At 38.4% G+C, this 19,682-nt stretch overlaps 1 protein-coding gene across 2 annotated transcripts in view; it reads left to right on the top strand.

Annotated features, from left to right (window-relative positions):
- MAPK14 (mitogen-activated protein kinase 14) overlaps window positions 1-19,682 on the top strand; it is a 76,374-nt gene that overhangs the window by 41,638 nt on the left and 15,054 nt on the right. For both annotated transcript variants that reach the window (XM_032340506.1, XM_032340507.1), the window contains 5 exons: window positions 6,717-6,828; window positions 7,511-7,540; window positions 7,875-7,922; window positions 9,080-9,194; window positions 9,760-9,831. In XM_032340506.1, the coding sequence (XP_032196397.1) occupies window positions 6,717-6,828; window positions 7,511-7,540; window positions 7,875-7,922; window positions 9,080-9,194; window positions 9,760-9,831 (377 nt within the window). The remainder of the gene's footprint in view (window positions 1-6,716; window positions 6,829-7,510; window positions 7,541-7,874; window positions 7,923-9,079; window positions 9,195-9,759; window positions 9,832-19,682) is intronic.

Here is a 19,682-nt window from a genome sequence, read left to right as displayed (position 1 = left end):
AAGGGTGGTAGGGGAGGACTCTTGACTTCTTGTTGTCCAATCAGTGCTTAATAAAAGAAGTTCCAGAATGGGGTACTGTTTATAGTACTAAAAACCATTTATTATGGAGTTCTGCCTTTTTGCTCGCAGAGTAGATTTTACTTATGAATGACTTTGAGAAATGGTGATTTGTGCTTCTTAAGTTTGATTACAATTTTTTAAAAGATGTTATTTATTTATTTGACACACAGATCACAAGTAGGCAGAGAGACAGGCAGAGAGAGAGAGGGCGAAGCAGGCTGCTTGCGGAGCAGAGAGCCCGATATGGGGCTTGATCCCAGGACCCTAGGATCATGACCTGAGCCAAAGGCAGAGGCTTAACCCACCCAGGCGCCCCAAGTTTGATTAAATTTAAAGGAGACCATCTTCAGGTGCCTGGGTGGCTCAGTGGGTTAAGCAACTGCCTTTGGATCAGGTTATGATCCCGGAGTACTGGGATTGAGTCCCGCATCAGGCTCCCAGCTCCACGGGGAGTCTGCTTCTCCCTCTGATCAGAATTCTCCCCTCTCATGCTCTCTCTCACTGTCTCTCTCTCAAATAAATAAATAAAATCTAAAAAAATTTAAAAAGTAAAGGAGACCATCTTCACAAGAAAAGTGAAAGATGAGATTTGTATCAGGCCACGTAATTATCTTTTCAGCCTTTAGACTAATAAAGTCCTACTTAATTCATTTTTATTTAAATATTTATTTATTTATGTGTGAGAGAGGGGAGGGGCAGAGGGAAGGAGGAGAGAGAGAGAGAGAGAGAGAATCTCAAGCAGACCCCCTTCTCTTCGGAGTGTGAAGCCCGACCTGGGACTCCCATCTCACAACCTAAGCCAAAACCAAGAGTTCAAGGCTTAACTGACTGTGTCATCTGGATGCCCCTACTTAATTCATTTTTAAAGATGGGAGAACTAGGGAAGGGAAAAGTGGGAGCCATTTCTCTCCACTGGCTACAGCCTCTGTGCTCACAGCTCACATTTGCCCAGAATCCAGAGGCCTCCTCGGCTAAGGACTCCATAATGCCAGATGTTTTCATCCTGACGTTCTTTGCCATCATAAGCCTGGTCATATTGTCCTACAGTATCCGTCTGCGTTAGTGACCTGCAGCTGCAGGGGGGAGCCCTCAGAACAGTTCATTGGGGGAAGGACGAAGCTGATGGGCTGAGTGTCCTGCTTGGCTGATGCACCAGTGGATTTTTGCTTCTAGACATTATTTTGGCTCCTGGTCTCCAGCCCAACAAGAGGCCTCTTAGCTGGGGGCTGCTGGAGCTCAGAGGCTGGAGCTCAGAGGCAAAGACTGATTAAAAGCCCTCATCTGGGACATCAGGAATGCGTGGGCATGGCTGGCAGTTGCGCTGTAGACAAAGGGTGTTGAGTACACAGAGCTGAAACGTAGACTCAGTAAAGTTACCGTGGAAAACTGCTCAAGTATTCATTTTGATAGCCTTTCTTTAGTTGTAAATGCAATTGCATATTATTGTAAAATATGTTGTTTCCTTTCCCTCTTTCCCTCTTACACACAAGGGGGTCCCTTGTAAGTCCCAAGAGCACACTGTCTGTCTTCATCTGTGAAGTAGTCACTTTATCATTGTCTTTACAGATTATACAATCTGAGCTTGTGTGATATCTCTCATCTCACTCTCCAGCCAAAAGGAACTTGTCATTTGAATTTAAAAAATTTATATTTTTTCCATTCCATACCACTTGTGCCCCAGGTTCTCATTTAAAGAAAAAAGTGGTTATGTAGTCCTCATTCTTTGTGGCTGGCTGAATTATAAATTATTGAAATAAGGTAGCTGTAACTCATCCTATTATTTGGGGAAAATCTCTATCTTACCCTCCAAAAAATGTTTTTGTGTGTGTGTGTGTGTGTGAGTTTTTTTTTTTTTTTTAATTGTCAAATGTTTCTTTTCTGGAAGAAAACTTTCAATATATTTCTTTGTCCAACTAGGGTTGAAGAAACTCAGTATTTTAGAACCCTTACTAGACTTGGGCCCCAAATCTGTGGTACCTATTCCTTTAAAAAGTCCGTCATAATTGTTCTACATTTGATTTTCCTTTCTAGCTTAAAAATAAACAGGGAGGGGGAAAAAAGGTGGGAGAACTAGATAGCATTCCAGCTGTTCTTAAATCAAACCTCCAATCATTTATTTGAGGTGTTCTGAATACTGACAATAGTAGTTACATCTTCACTAAACTGTAGTTAAATTTGCTTTCCAGAGACAAATGCTGTAGAAATTATGAGGTTATCAGTGAATGCTCCTTTTGGAATTGACTTATTTAAAATGTGCTGATCTACATTTTCCTCTCACTCCCTTGTACACTATTTAAAATTTCATACCACTTCCATAAACATTCAGTAACTTTGTTTGATGCTTGTTTTTGTCCACTGTTGGAAGATTTGTTTTTGGAAACCTTCCTATATATGATGAGTTAGAATTTGACAGTTGGTGGTTATGGATTGGTCTTTGGGATTCATGAAAACAACATACAGTGTTTAGGTTAGTTCCTGCAAGACACTTCTGCCATGAATCATGCTTTTTAGTTTACTTAATGGTAGCCTGGCAGCAATGCTTGATAGTTATTGCTATTTAGACTGATTAATCTTATATACTTAAATAATGTTTTGACAGTTTCACCCTCTGTCTGGAAATTTTAGTGATAGAATGGATGTGATCTCTAATGGGACCAGTGATGGAATATTGTAATTAAAAGCACAGCTCTTTTTTCTCAGGCTGTGCATTCAGTGGTCTTCTGGCTGTATAGGATTTAAGTCACTGGTAACAAGGTTTTTTAAAAAAGATTTTATTTATTTATTTATTTGAGAGAGAGGAGGAGAGATAGCAAGAGACCATGAGTTGGAGGGTGGCTGGGGGGAAAGAGAAAAGGCTCCCCTCTGAGCAGGAAGCCTGACACAGGTCGACACAGCTTGATCCCAGGACCCTGGGGTCATGACCTGAGCTGAAGGCATCCGCTTAACGTAATGAGCCATCCAGGCACTCCTACTGGTAACCATTTAAACACAGTAGTTATACTAGAAATTACTGTGGTTACATTGGTAATACTGCTTCACATCTTTGCACAAACATACTAATATTTTTAGGTTTTATTTCTAGACAAATTAAGATAGATTGTAAGTGGAGTCATCTAGAATATTTTCCTTTTCTCTCTAAAATTATTTTTTAAAGTTGAGGAAATAATCCTTTACTATGTGAAATCCTAAAATGTGATCATTTGTAAAGTACACTTATAAAATAGAAATTGTATTCTTTCTTCCTCAGCTTGAGCCTTGTAATTTGTCATAATTGATATTATGGATATGGTGACCATACACTAGATCTTCTGGGAGAAGTCCTGATAGTAAAATATTAGCCAGTTATTGTCAACATTCTCATATTTGTCAGATTTATGAGTCAGTTGGGGTTAAAAACTTCAGTGACTGTGATCAATGGAATATTGCTAGGTTTTTGCCAGCTTTCTTCTTTCGTTAAAGATTAACTTTGAGGGGCACCTGGGTGGCTCAGTAGTTAAGCCTCTGCCTTCAGCTCAGGTCATGATCTCAGGGTCCTGGGATCAAGCCCCATATTGGGCGCTCTACTCAGCAGGGAGCCCGTTTCCCTGCCTGCCTCTCTGCCTGCTTGTGATCTCTCTCTGTCAAATAAATAAATAAAATCTTTAAAAAAAAAGGTTAACTTTGATAGTAAGTACTGAGAATTACTATGGAAATTATCTGGAGATACCGCTTCCCAGATTATTGTGATACTTACAAAACATTTTTAGAAAAGATCATTCTCTTGATTTAAACTTGAAGACACCTGGAAGAATTTGGAGGCAGTATGTGCTGTGATTAAGATCATGCATGGTCCTGAGAGAGACAGTTTTCAATTCAATCCTTGACATTACCACTCTTAACCTTGAGCAGGTTACATATCCTTGTTCAGTCTCTCTTTCCTCGTCAATGAAATGGGAAAGCGTCAATGAAATGGGAAAGCTAATGGGACTTAACCTTACAGAGCTGTTAGGAAGAGATCATGAGACACAGGCATCAGGAAAAGAGCTCTGCACAGAATAACCACTGACTACATCTAGTTACGGTTTGTTCAGCGTGGAACATTTCTTGCAAGAGAATTGCCTTTATGAAACATTTCAGAAAGTCTAGTTTTTTCTTTAAGTTACATTTAGAGTCTGCCCTTTCCTCAAGGTAGTATAATTGTACAAACTTTAAAAATATGAAATGCTAAAATCTTAATTTCACATCTAGGCCAAGTTCTGTTGATCTTTGTGAAATTGGGAACTGACCCTATCATCCCAACAGGGAAATTATGAAACAGAAAAAAAAAATTCAGTTCCTCTCTGAGGAAAGAAAGTAATACTACAGTGTGTGTGTGTGTGTGTGTGTGTGTGTGTGTGTGTAGAGGTCATACACATTTTTATTTACACAACACATTAATAGTAGATTTAAATTGACTAGCCTGGTTTCTTTCCCTCCGAATTTATTAAAAATCAAAATAGAAATGAAATGCTGAATAGAAATCAGCATTTTTCATAGCTCAACTGGTATACATTATGATTAAGCCTCAGGAATGAGTAGTGATTCTTACACAACAGATAAAACCTAACCTGCTTTTTAAAAATTCAGCCATTTTAGTACTGATCTGGTTTTTATGTTCCCATAGCTGTGTAATACAGTAATGAGTGGGTAAGGTATTGCATCTAGAATATCTGTGGTGAACCTGTTGGACTTGAATATAATTGTTCCCTAATCTGACCACGTAGGATTAATAAGGAGCACCACACCTGTGAGGAGAGGTTCTGGAATGCCCCATCTTGCTTATAGATAATGTTCCTCCGTCCTTTAAAGTAAATGCAGGAATATCGTCCGTGAACAGTATCCTTTTGCCAGTGAATCCTGAAAAAGGAGAATTATAATTTGAAAATTTAACGGTACTACTTTAGAATCTACAACTTGGTTTATAAAGAGGTGATAATATAATGATAGATTTCAAAATCCAAGATACTTTATCATGGCAGTGCATTTAGTAGCACTGTATAGGTCTCAAGTAATAATACTTAAAAAAATTGATACTGATAATAACATACATCATTCTAATTTTCATCTTTGCTTTTTTCTTTTCTCTTTAACTAACATCAAGTAGGAGGGAGTATAGAAGTTTTTAGGAAAATAGATGGTAAGTGGTAAAGTTAGAATAGGGGTGTTAAAAATGAGCCCCCCACCATGAGTAGTTATGTTTTTAGCTCTCACTGTGGTACTTAGTAGGTAGCTATCTTATTTTATTTTATTTTATTTTATTCATCATGATAACTGTACTCTTTAATCCCCATCACCTGTTTCACCCATCACTCCACTCACCTCTTGTCTTATTTGTGTAGGTCAGTTTGTTCTCTGTTGTTAAGTCTGTTTCTTGGTTCATCTGTCTTTCTTTATTTTCCCCTCTTTGTTCTTTTGTTTTCTTTCTTATGTTCTACATATGAGTGAGATCATATGGTATTTGTCTTTGACTTATTTCACTTAGCATTAGACTCTCTATCTCTAGCTCTATCCATATTGTTCAAATGGCAAGATTTCGTTCTTTTTTTATGGCTGAGTAATATTCCATTATATATATATTATATATATTTTACATATATATATAACATCTTCATTCATCTCTCAGTGGACACTTGGGCTGCTTCCATAGTTTGGCTATTGTAAATAGTGCTGCAGTAAATATAAGGGTGCATGTATCCCTTTGAATTAGTGTTGTACTTTGGTGATAAATACCTGATAGTGTGATTACTGGGTTGTAGAGTAGTTCTATTTCTAATTTTTTGAGTAACCTCCATACCATTTTCCACAGCAGCTGCCCATTTTGCATTCCTGCCAGCGGTGCAAGAGGGTTCCTTTTTCTCCACATCCTTGCCAACATTGGTTGTTTCTTGTGTTTTTATTTTATTTATTTTTTATTTTTTAAAAGATATTTATTTATTTATTTATTTGAGAGAGAGAACATGCAGACTCCCTGCTGAGCAGGGAGCCCAATGCAGGTCTCAATCCCAGGACTCCAGGATCACGACCTGAGCCCAAGGCAGATGTTCAACTGATTGAGATACCCAGGCGCCCACTTGTGTTTTTAACTGTAGCCATTCTAACAATACAAAAATTGTAGTTTTGATTTTGCATTTTTCTGATGATGAGTAATGTTAAGCATCTTTTCATGTGTCTGTTGGCCACTGTATGTCTTCTTTGGAGAAATGTCTTGTTCATGTCTTCTGCCCATTTCTTAATTGGATTATTTATTTTTTGAGTATTGAGTTGTATCAGTTTATGTATTTTATTTTATTTTTTAAAAGATTTTATTTATTTATTTGACAGAGAGAGACACAGTGAGAGATGGAACACAAGAAGCAGGCTCCCCGATGAGCAGGGAGCCCGATTCAGGCATCGATCCCAAGACCTGGGGTCATAACCTGAGCTAAAGGCAGACGCTTAATGACTGAGCCATCCAGGTGGCCCTCAGTTTATATATTTTAGATACTAATCCTATATCAGATATGTCATTTGCAAATATCTTCTATTCAGTAGGTTGCCATATAGGAGTGGCCTTTTCTTAAAAACTTTTAGAAGTCTTATGAAGATAAGAGCTTTCATAGGGGTTCTGGATTATTGTGTAACTCTCCATTAATTTCTAGATATCTGGTGACCCATCTCATGGGTGCAGATCTGAACAACATTGTGAAATGTCAGAAACTTACGGATGACCATGTTCAGTTCCTCATCTATCAGATTCTCCGAGGTCTCAAGGTATAGTCTTCCCTTCTTTATTCCAAGGCTTAAGAAAAGGAAGAAAAAAAAAACTTTCCTATGGAAAATTTCAAACACTCACAAAATCACAAGTACAATCCTAGTGTAATGAACCCCTGTATTTACTCAATGACCACAGTTACCAACATATGGTCAATCTTATTTCTTTTGTATTTCCCAGTTCCTGGATTATTTTAAGGCAAGTCCAGACATAATGTCATTCCATCCATAGATATTTCAGTATGTATGTCCAAGAGCTCAGGACTTCATTCTTATATCTAAAGAGTAGTAATAATTTCTTGATACAATCTAATATCTGGTCAGTGTTGTTGAAACTTTAAAAACCTCCTCAGGTTTATTTATGGGAGGGGCAGGGAAGTAATGTTTTAAAATTAAGCCACCTTTGACTTTTAGCAGCTTTGAATCCTAGCTGAGCTCCACAGCACTGACCAGAAAACAGGTTGAAAATTCTGTTTAACTCCTGTGAGTAGAGTTGATGGTATAGAAATCATAGTTTTGATAAATGTACAGATTACTGTTAATTAATTTGTTCTCCTTTCTAATCCCATTATTTAATACTAGCAGTTCTTACTGGTTCATGAAAATATACCTCAACTATGTCATATGACTGTAAGGGGTTGGAGATAATTTTTTGATCAACCTACTTTTTTCTCTTTCACAGTATATACATTCAGCGGACATAATTCACAGGGTAATGTATTGTGATTTTGATTAAATTATTTGGGGAGGAGGGGATACTGAAGTGGAGACGACTGGCATTCAGCTAAGATCCTAATCCAAACTTAATTTAGCCATGGAAGTATTGATTGATTGTAACTTTGCTCTAGGTTTAAACCGATTAAAGAAAGAAAATGTATTGTTTTTAGTTACTTAAGGCTAATTAGGATTAGCCAGTGATTATAGATGGAGATCATTGATAGCTGGGTAGTCTTACATTTATGTTTGGATCTTCATCATTACCTGTAGGAAAAAAACCTACCATATATCATAAAGTTGATCATGTCCTCTCTGTACTTGCTTCCTAGGACCTAAAACCTAGTAATCTAGCTGTGAACGAAGACTGTGAGCTGAAGGTGAGATGAAGAGACACTGGTAATTGTTTGTTTCAGCATGTAATTATATGTTTGACGAGCCAGGCAGACTAATGGAACAGATGGGTTTGTAAAACCATGACTTTTTATCCGAAAATTCATTCCTTAGGAATATCAGATTTTGAAGTTTGAACCACAGACTTAGTAAGTTTTAGTTTACAGGACATTGAAGATGGCATCCGATGTCTTGTTTTCATTCTAAAATAAAGTTGCTGGAAATTTAATATGTTAGTTTTAATAAAGGAAAATTATAGTCTGAATATCAAGTAAGCAGTCCTGGAGAGATAATTACTAGATCAGTTTCCTGAGAGAAAAAGGGCAAAAGCCACTCATCAAAATAATTCAGATAGGAGATAGGTAGTCTATAGAGAGCAAGCAGTTCTGGAATTTTTTTTTTTTTCTTATCTTTCCTTTTTAAAAGTAATTAAATATAATAAAATGCATCATTTTAAGTGTATGTTTGACAAAATTTTGATACCCATTTAACCACCAACACAATTAAAATAAAGAACAGTTTGTCACTTCAGATAGTTGCCTTGTGCTCCTTCCTAGCCAGCACCCTCCCTCACCCAGGCCTCCACTACCCCTAACCCGGCTTGAGACAACCACTGATCTGCTTGCTGACACTATAGAATAGATACACTTTTTATGGAATTTCATATAAGTGGAATCATACAGTATTTGTGTGTGTATGTCTAACTTAGGCTTAGTATAATATTTTTTAAGTCTCTCTGTGTTGTATCAGTAGTTCATTCCTTTTTGTTGCTGAGTAGTATTCATTTTATGAATTTGCCACAATTTGTTTATCTGTCCACCTGTTCGACATCTGCTTCAATTCTAGTTTGGGGCTGTGCACAGCTGCTATGAATATTCATGCTCAAGCCTTTGGGTTGATGTATGCTTCCATTGCTCTTGGGTAAATCCCTAGGAGTAGCATTTTTTGCTTAGCTTTTTATAATTTTATTTTTTAAAGTTCTTGCTGTGTTTATCATGTGTTTTAAGCATGGACTAGGAAGTGTGTTTAGGAAAAGTGCTATCTTGTTCTTCCTTTTCCAAGACATTAGAGCGTTCTCCCCTCCTGCTTTGTGAGTCTTAGGAGCTTGACTGCTCCAGTGCCTGATTTTTCTTTTCTCCCTTAGATCTTGGATTTTGGACTGGCCCGACATACAGATGATGAAATGACAGGCTATGTGGCCACCAGGTGGTACAGGGCTCCTGAGATCATGCTGAACTGGATGCATTACAACCAGACAGGTATTGGCTTTTGTTAGTTACTTAGGACCTTATTAGCACCATGTTGGTTGGGTGTATCTGGGATTCTCCGAAGTGGAGATGATGGAAGTGGGAGAAAACATCTTTTGCTCCCCACTCAGTGGTCCTTTTAAAGTCAACAGGAAATATTTCAGTTGCTTAGATAGAGAAAGTGGGGTTTTTATACACAGCTTTTAAACTTTGTGATTTAGCAGCTGGGTTTTTATTTATTTAGATTTCCAACATATTCTGTGAATACTTCTACCTGAAGACAGTGGGGTCATAATTTTAACTTCTCAACACTATTTTGGACAATCTGCCATTTCTGCCAGTAAGAATCTCTGCCCCCTTTGTGAACAGTTTCTCTTGCCTTAAGTATGTTTTGACGTCCCACCTATGTAGCTCTTTAGTGGGGTTAATAAGCTTACTGCTGTAAAGAAGAGTATGACTGTTGAACCTTGAATGTATTATATACTAATTTCAGCATTTCGCCTCTAGTTACAGTTCTCTTTGTGGTCAAGTATGATAATAGTGACGTTGTATATCCTTTTCTCTTTACTTTTGCCAGTTGATATTTGGTCAGTGGGATGCATAATGGCCGAGCTGTTGACTGGAAGAACATTGTTTCCTGGTACAGACCGTATCCTTTTAAAAGTTTTGGATTCTTGTTTCTTACCTGTATTCCAGTGTCCATGGGAGTATATTGCTTTTACCTATCTCTAGGGAAGGCTCTCAGTTACTTGTTTAAATAGTTCAGATACGTGTTATGAGATCTGCCCTCTGGCTGAGTATTTCGCCTTGTCAAGAAAGAGGCTTCAATTTACTTGTGCGTGTTGGAAAAATTCCTCATAAGCTGGGGAACTCTTACATTTCTCACATGTCATCTTTTTGCAGTGAGTCGCTTATTGTATTAATTTAAAAGCAGTTCTGCAACCTGAGCGTATTCCTGAGAAGCTCCAGATCTCAATGACTGGTTTAGTCTGCTTGTACAACACTTAATGAGCACAAGGTACCCATTTACAAATCAGGGATATCTTTAGCTTTTATGTTTGGCTTACATGTTAAAAAGATTATTATTTGGTCCCTATGATGATGTACCTGCTGACTCTCTTTATGTTTGTTGTTCAACAACAAATAATAAAAACAAGAAGTGATAAAGTCATCCGACCTTATCCGTGTGCCTTTTTTTTTTTTCCCAGCACAATTTTGTTTTTAGTCTAGAGTGTAGCCAAACCTTAATTTACTTCCAGACTATTATCTAGTTTATAGTTTTTCATGGCCCTTTTATTTTAGGTCCTTTCCTATCTGCTGCGTGTCCATTTCATGGTTTAGAAATAATACCAGCAAAATGTGGTTTGTTGGAACTCTCATTACTTTGATTGGGGAAAGCATTCAGGTGAGAAAGAATGTTGATTGATGTGTCTAGAATGAGGCTTGAAGATTTTTGTAAAATTCATCTGAGTAGCCCAGGAATGGGTTAGGTAGAGCTTTAAAGATGCTGCAGTTAAGCTATGAATGTGATCTCTCATGCTTAGAGACCTGAAAGCGTAGAGACCTTAGCAAACTCACTGAGTTTATAAACCAGGACATCAGTTTACTTGCTTACGGTATACCTCTGTGGTGACTGTGATGTTCATGTTATCTATCCATGAGTTCTAACTATCTTCTGCTAGAGGAAATGTACTTTCCTAAGGAACTGAAAAACTTCTGCCCCCTCAGGCAAAGCTGTTTATATCCCTCTGAATATTTCTGCTTTGATACAGAGCTCTGTCTCCCTATACTTACTGCTTCTCATTCCCAGAGTCCTAGTTTTTTAAATACGTAGTGTTTCTCCTTTTCCTTTGCTTCATTCACCTTATGTCTTCATCTTAGAATTGTGGTATATACGTTACAGTCCAGGCTAAGAGAATTAGGGAAATTTTGTAATTCCTCCTTTCCTCAGGTACGTATCTCAGAGTCTCATCCTTTAGGCTGTCTTGCCAAGCTTACTACTGTGATGCATTGCTCTATTGCCCTCTCCTCTCGTCTCCTTTATTATCTCTGTCTCTGTCTGTCTTCAGTCAGCTGCAGACTCTTCTGCCTACATAGATAACCAGAGTGGTGGAAAGCAAGAGAGACAGCAGGGTGTACTAGTTGAGAGCACATAGTCAGGAATGAGACTTCTGGGTGTATATCCTGCCTCTTTTGCCCCCAGCTGCATGACTGTGAGCACATTTTCTAACCTCTGTCTCCTGGTTTCCTTAACCATAAAATGTTAAATGTATATACCTCGCAAGGTGGCTGTGAGAATCCAGTGAGATAGTGTCTGGAAGGTTCTTAGAGCCTGCCAGGAAATGTTAGCCATCATCTTCATTAGTGACTTTTGGGAAATAGTTTTTCCCTTTACCTTCCCACTCTGTTGTCTACCTATGAATCATTAAAGGTTAATTTTTGTTTGTTTGTTTTATTTATATTTCATGACAGGTAGTGAAGGATGGACCCCCTTGGCAGGCTGCTGATAGAAAGGTTTCAAAGCAGTTGTGCCCTGTGGTTTTATCTACAGACAGCTGCCTGCCCCCTGATGCCTTGACTCTTTTAGAAATGCTGACTTTCATGCACACCTGACCTGGGTGGTTCAGTCGGTTAAGCATCTGAGTCTTGATTTCAGCTCAGGTTATGATCCCAGGTCTGTGAGATCGAGGCCCACATCAGGCTCTATGTTGGCGTGGAGCTTATTAGAGATTCTCTCTCCCTCTCCCCCTGCCCACTGTCGCCCACCTTCCTGCTCTTGCACGCACACGCACACTCTCGAAAAAATAAAATAAAGGAAGGATAACTTTCTAAGAAGTCTTCTCTTGCTATGCATACTTCTTTTCCTTCTGTGAGCTTTAGATGGAAAACCTAGTATTACCCAACGACCTAGCAACCGCACTACTAGGTGTTTACCCTAAAGATACAAATGTAGTGATCTGAAGGGGCACATGCACCCCAATGTTTATAGCAGCAGTATCCACAATAGCCAAACTATGGAAAGAGCCTAGATGTCCATCAAGAGATGAATGGAAAAGAAGATGTGGTGTATATATACACAATGGAATACTATGCAGCCATAAAAAGAAATGAAATCTTGCCATTTACAACAATGTGGATGGAGCTAGAGGGTATTATGCTTAGTGAAATAAGTCAATCAGAGAAAGAATTATTGTATGATCTCTCTCATATGAGGAATTTAAGAGGCAGGGGGGGTGATGGGGGGAAGGTAGGGAGAAATGAAACAAGATGGGACCAGTGAGGGAGATAAACCATAAGAGACTCCTAATCTCAGGAAACAAACCGAGGGTTGCTGGGGGGAGGGGGGCGGGAGGAAGGTATAGAGTAGCTGGGTGATGGGCATTGGGGAGGGTATGTGCCATGGTGAGTGCTGTGAATTGTGTAAGACTGATGGTTCACAGGCCTATACCCCTGAAGCAAATAATACATTATATGTTAATAAAAAAAGAAGAAAAGAAAACCTATCATTTAGATTTTTTACCATGAGCTTTTTTTTTTTAATGCATGCAAATTCTTTTCAAAATTCTTATATTAGTAATACACCATTTCTTTTCTGCTTGGCTCTTTTTGAAACAGATATTCTCCTGGATCATAAAAATCAAATTCAAAGGATTTGTATTTGTAATATACATAACCCCCGTCTTGTCAGTTGCCATCTGTTGGGATGTAGCTTTGGGCCTGACAAGGAAAGAGGAAAGTGCTATTATTTTTTTTTTCCTCGCCTGAAGTGTGCAATTGCAAATAGACTAGCAGAGTGGTTCTTAACTCCTGTTTTTCATCAGAATACTTTAGAGAGCTTTTAGAAACTCCAAATGCCTGGGCACTGCCCCAGAGACTCAGCTTCATTTGGTGTGTGGGCCAAAGCACAGGCTTTGACATATTTTTTAAGTCCCAGTTGATTCTGGAAGGTAGCATGTACCAGAGTTTAACCCCACTGACCTTGACTTTCAAGCTTTTAGGCTGATCATAAAAAATTATTTAGTTAGGCAGTCTTTCTTCATTTTTTTTTTTTTTTTTTAAGATACCAATGAGATCAGAAAGTTAAGAATTTAGACTTATCTACTTGGGAGCCTAGAAGGATGTTAGAAAACCTCTAATTGAACCCCTTGTTTTTTATAGATGTGAGGAAGTCAAGACCCCCAGAGAAGATAGATCCCAAACTGTTATTTATAACTCAGGTCACAGTTTCTTTCCATTATTTTATTTGTTACCCTCTTCCCCTGATTTCCAGAACTTTTCTTCTTAAAACCTCCGGAGAGTGTGCTGGCCCCACCATGCTGCTTTTGCCCACAAAAGCATGCAGCTACTGCTTATTTATGATTTTTATGTGCAACTGAATGCCGAGGGAACCTCTAGAGCATGCTCTTTGTTTGAGGGCAGTTTTCTCCCCGTTTTCCTCATTTATTAATGAGCTTGCATTTAGAACTAGTGTCTTTAGCTTCTAGATGAGCACTAGCTAATAGAATTTTCTGTGGTGTTGCAAATGTTTTATATTTGTGCTACACTGTGGTGGTTGGTTGCCACTAACCACATGTGGCTAGTGAGCACTTAAAATGTGGCTAGTGAAACTTAGGAACTGATTAAACATATCTCTGCAGTAAAATGTATTAACATAAAATTTGCCATTTTAACTTTTTCTTATTGTGGTAAAATGTGGCAAAATTTACCATCTTAACCATTTTTAAATATACAGTCCACTTGCACTAATTATATTCACAAAGTTGTGCAGCCATCACCACTATCTTATTTCCAGAACGGTTCCATCCCTCCAAACTAAAACTTGGTACCCATTGAACAATAACTCCCCCATTCTTCTTTCCCACAGCCTCTGGTTTCCTCTCTTCTATTTCCTGAATTTGCTTATTCTAGATATTTCTTATAAATGGAATCACACAATATTTGTTCTTGTATTTCTTGATTATTTCCCTTAGCCATGATGTTTTCAAGGTTCATCCGTGTTGTAGCATGTTATCAGAACTTCATTCCTTTTTATGGCTGAATACTATTCCATTGTATGTGTATGCCACATTTTGTTTATGTACTCATCTGTTCATTGACACCTGGGTTATTTCCACCTTTGGCAATTGTGATTAGTGCTGCAGTGAACATTGGCATACAGTTGTTTGAGCCTCTGCTTTCAATTCTTTGCAGTACGTACCTAGGAGTGGAATTGTTGGGTTGTTTGGTAATCCTCCTGTATTTAGTTTTTTGAGGAGCCACCAAACTGTTTTCCACAGTAGTTTCACCATTTTTGCCCACCGATGATGTATGAGCAATTTCTCCATATCTTCACCATCTTCACCAACACTTTTTCCCTCTTTTTCTGCCTCCCCTCCCCTTCCTTCTCCTCCTCCCCTTCTTTAAATTATAGCCATCCTCATAGGTACAAAATGGTATCTCTTTGCGAATTTAATTTGTATTTACCTAAGGACCAGTAATGTTGAGCATCTTTTCCTGTGTTCATTGTCCATTTGTATATCTTCTGTGGAAGAATATCTGCTCAAGCCCATTACACATCTTTTAATTGGATGGTCTTTTTATTGTTGAGTTTTTAGTTCTTTATATATTCTGGATGTTAAACCCTCATTAGATATATGATTTGCAAGTATTTTCTCCCCTTCTATGGGCTCTCTGTTCATTTTCTTGATAATGTCCTTTGATATACTAAGGTTTTGGGTTTTTGAAGTTTCAATTTATTTTTTCTTTTGTTGCTCATGTCCTATCTAAGAATAGATTACCAAATTCAAGGTTGTAAATATTTGCTATGTTTCCTACTAAGAATTGTATGATTTTCTACTAACATAAACTAAAAATATTTTCTGCTAAGAATTATCCCCTTTATTTAGGTCTTTTATCCATTTCAAGTTAATTTTTATATATACTGTCAAGTTAGAGTTCCAACTTTATTCTTTTGCATGTGGAAATCTAGTAGTCTCAGTACCATTTGTTGAAGACTTTCCTCTCCCTTCACTGAATGGGCCTGGCACTTCTGTTATAAGCTAATTCTATTCTGTTCATCTATATATAGCTGTCCTTACAGGAGTTCCTCACTGTTGTGATTTCTGAAACTTTATATGGTAAGTTTTGAATTCAGGAATTGTGAATCCTTCAACTTTGTTCTCATTGTCAAGTGTTTTTGTTTTGGCTCTTCAGGGTCTTTTGTAATCCCATATGAATTTGAGGATGGACTTTTCTATTTCTGCAGAAAAGGCTATTGGAATTTTGATAGAGATTGTGTTGAATTTTTAGGTCACTTTGGGTATTACTGACATCTTAACAATATTAAGTCTTCCTATCCATGAACACCAGATGTCTTCCCATTTATTAGTTCTGAATTTCTTTCAGTAATGTTTTATAATTTTCATTGGACAAATCTTTCACCTTCATGGTTAATTTATTCCTAGATATTGTATTATTTTATTCTTCTAGAATAAAATATTGTAAATGAAATTGCTTTCTTTTTTCTTTTTGTTTTTCAATTTGTTTTTTTTTTTTAAGATTTTATTTATTTGAGAGAAAGAGAAAGTAGGCAGAAGTGGGTGGAGGGGGTAGAGGGAGAGGGAGAAACAGACTTCCCGCTGAGCAGGGAGCCTGATGCAGAGCTCGATCCAGGACTCTGTGATCATGACCCGACCTGAAGGCAGGTGCTTAACTAACTGAACCACTGAGGCTCCCTTGAAATTGTTTTCTTAATTTCCTTTTCAGGCTGTTTATCGTTGGTGTATAGCAACACAACTAATTTTTGTTGATTTGGGGCACTGCATCTTTACTCAATTTGTTTACTAGCTCTAGAAGGTTTCTGGTAGATTCTTTGGTATTTTCTATACATAGGATTGTGTCCTCTGCAAATAGAGATGGTTTTCCTTCTCCCTTTCCAGTTTTTCGGGCTGGAACTTCCAGTAGAGTGTTGAATAGCACTGGTGAAGTGGGCATCCTTGTTTTCTTCTTATTTTAAAGGGAAAGCTTTCAGTCTTTCTCCACTGTCTATGATTTTAGCTGTGTATTTTTCATAAATGCTCTTTATCATGTTGAGGAGGTATCAGAGAAGCTCAGGGAAGTTCCTTTGTGTTTATAGTTTTATGAATGCTTTAAATCTGAGCTTCAAATTTATTAGATTTTATTTAGATTACATGTAAATTTAATCAATCACATGTGATTGGTATTGAACTAGATAGTGCAGTTTTAGATCGTTTCTATTCTGCCTTTTTCTTTTTTTTTTTTTTTTTTAAGATTTTATTTATTTGTCAGAGAGAGAGAGGGAGAGAGCGAGCACAGGCAGACGGAATGGCAGGCAGAGGCAGAGGGAGAAGCAGGCTCCCTGCTGAGCAACGAGCCCGATGCGGGACTCGATCCCAGGACGCTGGGATCATGACCTGAGCCGAAGGCAGCTGCTTAACCAACTGAGCCACCCAGGTGTCCCTATTCTGCCTTTTTCAATTTTTTTTTTTTTTTTTGTGTGTGTGTGTGTGTGTGATTAGTGTCCTCCTTGGGAGATTCTTTTAGTAGAATCTTGTTCTAGTAGGTTGTTAATAATCCTTGGCTCTAGTAGGTTGTTCTAGTAAGTTGTTATTAATCCTTGAGTTCCCGTAAAGGTATAAGAAATACAAATTTTTGTCTTAGAGCTCATTATATGTTATTAGGTTAGAAACTTATTTCGTTCATGACTGTGTAGAACCCTTCTTCCATCTAGCTCAAAAACAGTATTATTTATTTAAAGAACGAAGCCCTGCCTTGTAAGCCTCGTTGACTAGGTATAGCAAGTGGACACCGCTGGCAGAAGTTCATATTTAGAAGAGAGTGAGGATACAGAATCTCTGTTCAGGTCTATTGCTAACTTATTTCAGACGCCATTGTTTTGAGAAGCGTGACCAGTTAGAAAATAGTTTTACTAACACTTAATAGTCTATAGCCTAAAGGAAGAGAGAAAATGAATTTCACAGCTAGTTCTGTTACCCACCAAATACTGTTTTCTCTTCCAGAGACCACAGCATTTGCTTGCTGTGGTTTTCCTTTCTAGGTGATCACATGAATTTCCTAAATGTGTAAATGTGTAAAATGTGTTTTTTCCTTCTTTTGTTTTAATAGAAGTGGTACTCTTAAGATATTAACTAGAGGACAGTGGGAATCCACTTGTCATTAGCTGCTGCCTATGCCATATGAATTTCATTAGTGTATTAAATTTGCTCCTTGATTCTGCTTTATTCATTTCTTCTTTTGATTTTTGCAAACACTTTATGAAATACTTATAAAAAGACAAAGAATAATATAATGAACACCAGTGTTCATAGCTCCCAGATCATGAGATGAAACATGCTAATAGAGCTAAAAACTTCTGGTGTACCCCTTCCTATCACATCGACCCCTCACTTGTAGTCACTGGTTTCAAACATTATCTCATTTTTTTAAAATGACATTGGGGGGGGGGGCACCTGGGTGGCTCAGTGGATTAAAGCCTCTGCCTTCAGCTCAGGTCATGATCCCAGGGTCCTGGGATTGAGCCCCACATCGGGCTCTGGGCTCAACAGAGAGCCTGCTTCCCTTCCTCTCTCTCTCTGCCTGCCTCTCTGCCTACTTGTGATCTCTGTCTGTCAAATAAATAAATAAAATCTTTTTTTAAAAAAAAGACTTTTTATTTTTATTTTTTTTTAAGTAGGCTCTACTCCCAGTATGGGGCTCAAACTCACAATCCTGAGTTCAAGAGTTGCATGCTCCACCAGCTAAGGGAGCCACTGAGGCATCCTTGTTTTCTCTTTGTTTATTTACTTATTTTAGTGGGGGAGGGCCAGAGGGTGAGAGAGAACCTCAAGCAGACCCCCCATCAAGCACAGAGCTTGACGCAGGGCTTGATCTCAAGACCCTGAGATCATGACCTGAGCTGAAGCCAAGAGTCAGTGCTCATCCAGCTGAGCCACCCAGGCGTCCCTGTTCTCTCTCATTTAAAAAAAGTAGTTTCACTTTAGACACTAAAAGCAAGTGTACTAATGAATGTTGAAGAAGAGAAATATTTCACTAGATTATTTGCCTTTTCTTGTCCCAACTTGAAAAATACAGAATTTTTTTTTTTCCCAGGAAAGGTTGGAATTTTCTTAAGGTACCTAGAGTAGAGTGTCTTAGGAATTTGTGTGTGACAGTGAAAGTGACTATTTTGACAACCAAGAAGAGAAGAAAGTAGGCTGAGTCTTATAGTCCATCCCATCACCAGGAGGATCTCCCACCCTCCAAACACGGATGTTCTGGCTTTGTATGGGTCTTGTCTCATTGAAAATCGCAGCTCACACACAGTGGTCGCTGCAGGGAGGTCCTGCCACTGATCCTCGTCCTCATCTTCGACTCTCCGGCCTGTGGACGCTTTCTCAGAGTTGCCTAGAACACTTAGAAGTGAAGAGAACAGTCCTCTCTCATTTTCCCTGTGATTACCCTAGTCCCCTTAGGTTGATTTCCCTAACTGTTCGTTCTCCCTTTTACTTTTGTGACAGAGAGCCTAAGAAAAGGCTTAGACCTCGGCGGCTGTTTCAGAAAGGACCAGGAGATCTGGGATTTAAATTCTAATAGTTCGATGATGACCAATAAAACACGTTTTACCTAATAGTGAAAATTTCTCCTGTCTAGGGAAAAAAGGGGGTTAAACCAATTATGAAGGATGACTTGTGGAAATAACTAATTGTCATAATGTGAATTTTGCTTTGCTCTGCTGATGCAGCTTCTTGAAGCGCCTTCTGGCCTTAACTGCCTGGACCAATGCTAGTGGCCTTACAGTAGCCGGTACTATTGGAAGATTGACCTGTATTTCAGTGGATTTGCCAGCTCTTGGAGAACCTATGGTGATTTCTTCCGGGGTCTGCATGCTTTGACTTCCTTCATGCAAGTGCTTTTAGCTCCTGAGTAGATTTCTATTTTGCATTGTGTGTTTACTAATCTGAGTATTGGCTATCATGCTGAAGCAGCTGTCTTTGTCCATGGCCCTTACACACTCGTGGCCCTCTGTTTGTATACTCTCTATGATGTAAACACTTCAGATGGCGTGTTCAAAACTTTGTTAGGCCTGATATTAAATGAAACAACTTTTCTTATCTTTTTATCTAGTTAGACTTCCCATAGAGTATGGTCCTTATAGGTTTTGAGGGCAAGGCAGAGGGGTGGAGCGGAGTTAAAAAGGCACATTACAGCAGGTCTTTTCAGGCCAACCAGTGTTTATCAAACTACCCTGTGGAAGGTTCTAGAGACAAAATAGCAGCTGTCCCCCAAAACAGAATGATCATACTCAGTGGAAAGTTAGGAACTCCTAGGTAGGAACAAATGCCTACTCTCTGGTTACAGAATAAGACAGAGTGAAAAGAGAATAGAGGTATAGATAAGTTATTGAGAGAAGCAGAGATTAATTCGAACCCAAGATATCTAGAAAGACTTCATGGCAGAGTCCTTGTTGAGTAGGACTTTGAAAAAGAAATAAGAAAAGGCTTG

This window comes from Mustela erminea, chromosome 4, assembly GCF_009829155.1.
Source record: "Mustela erminea isolate mMusErm1 chromosome 4, mMusErm1.Pri, whole genome shotgun sequence".
NCBI lineage: Eukaryota > Metazoa > Chordata > Mammalia > Carnivora > Mustelidae > Mustela > Mustela erminea.
The sequence above is the reverse complement of the archived record's forward strand: the minus strand, read 5'-3'. Positions and strand labels throughout refer to the sequence as shown.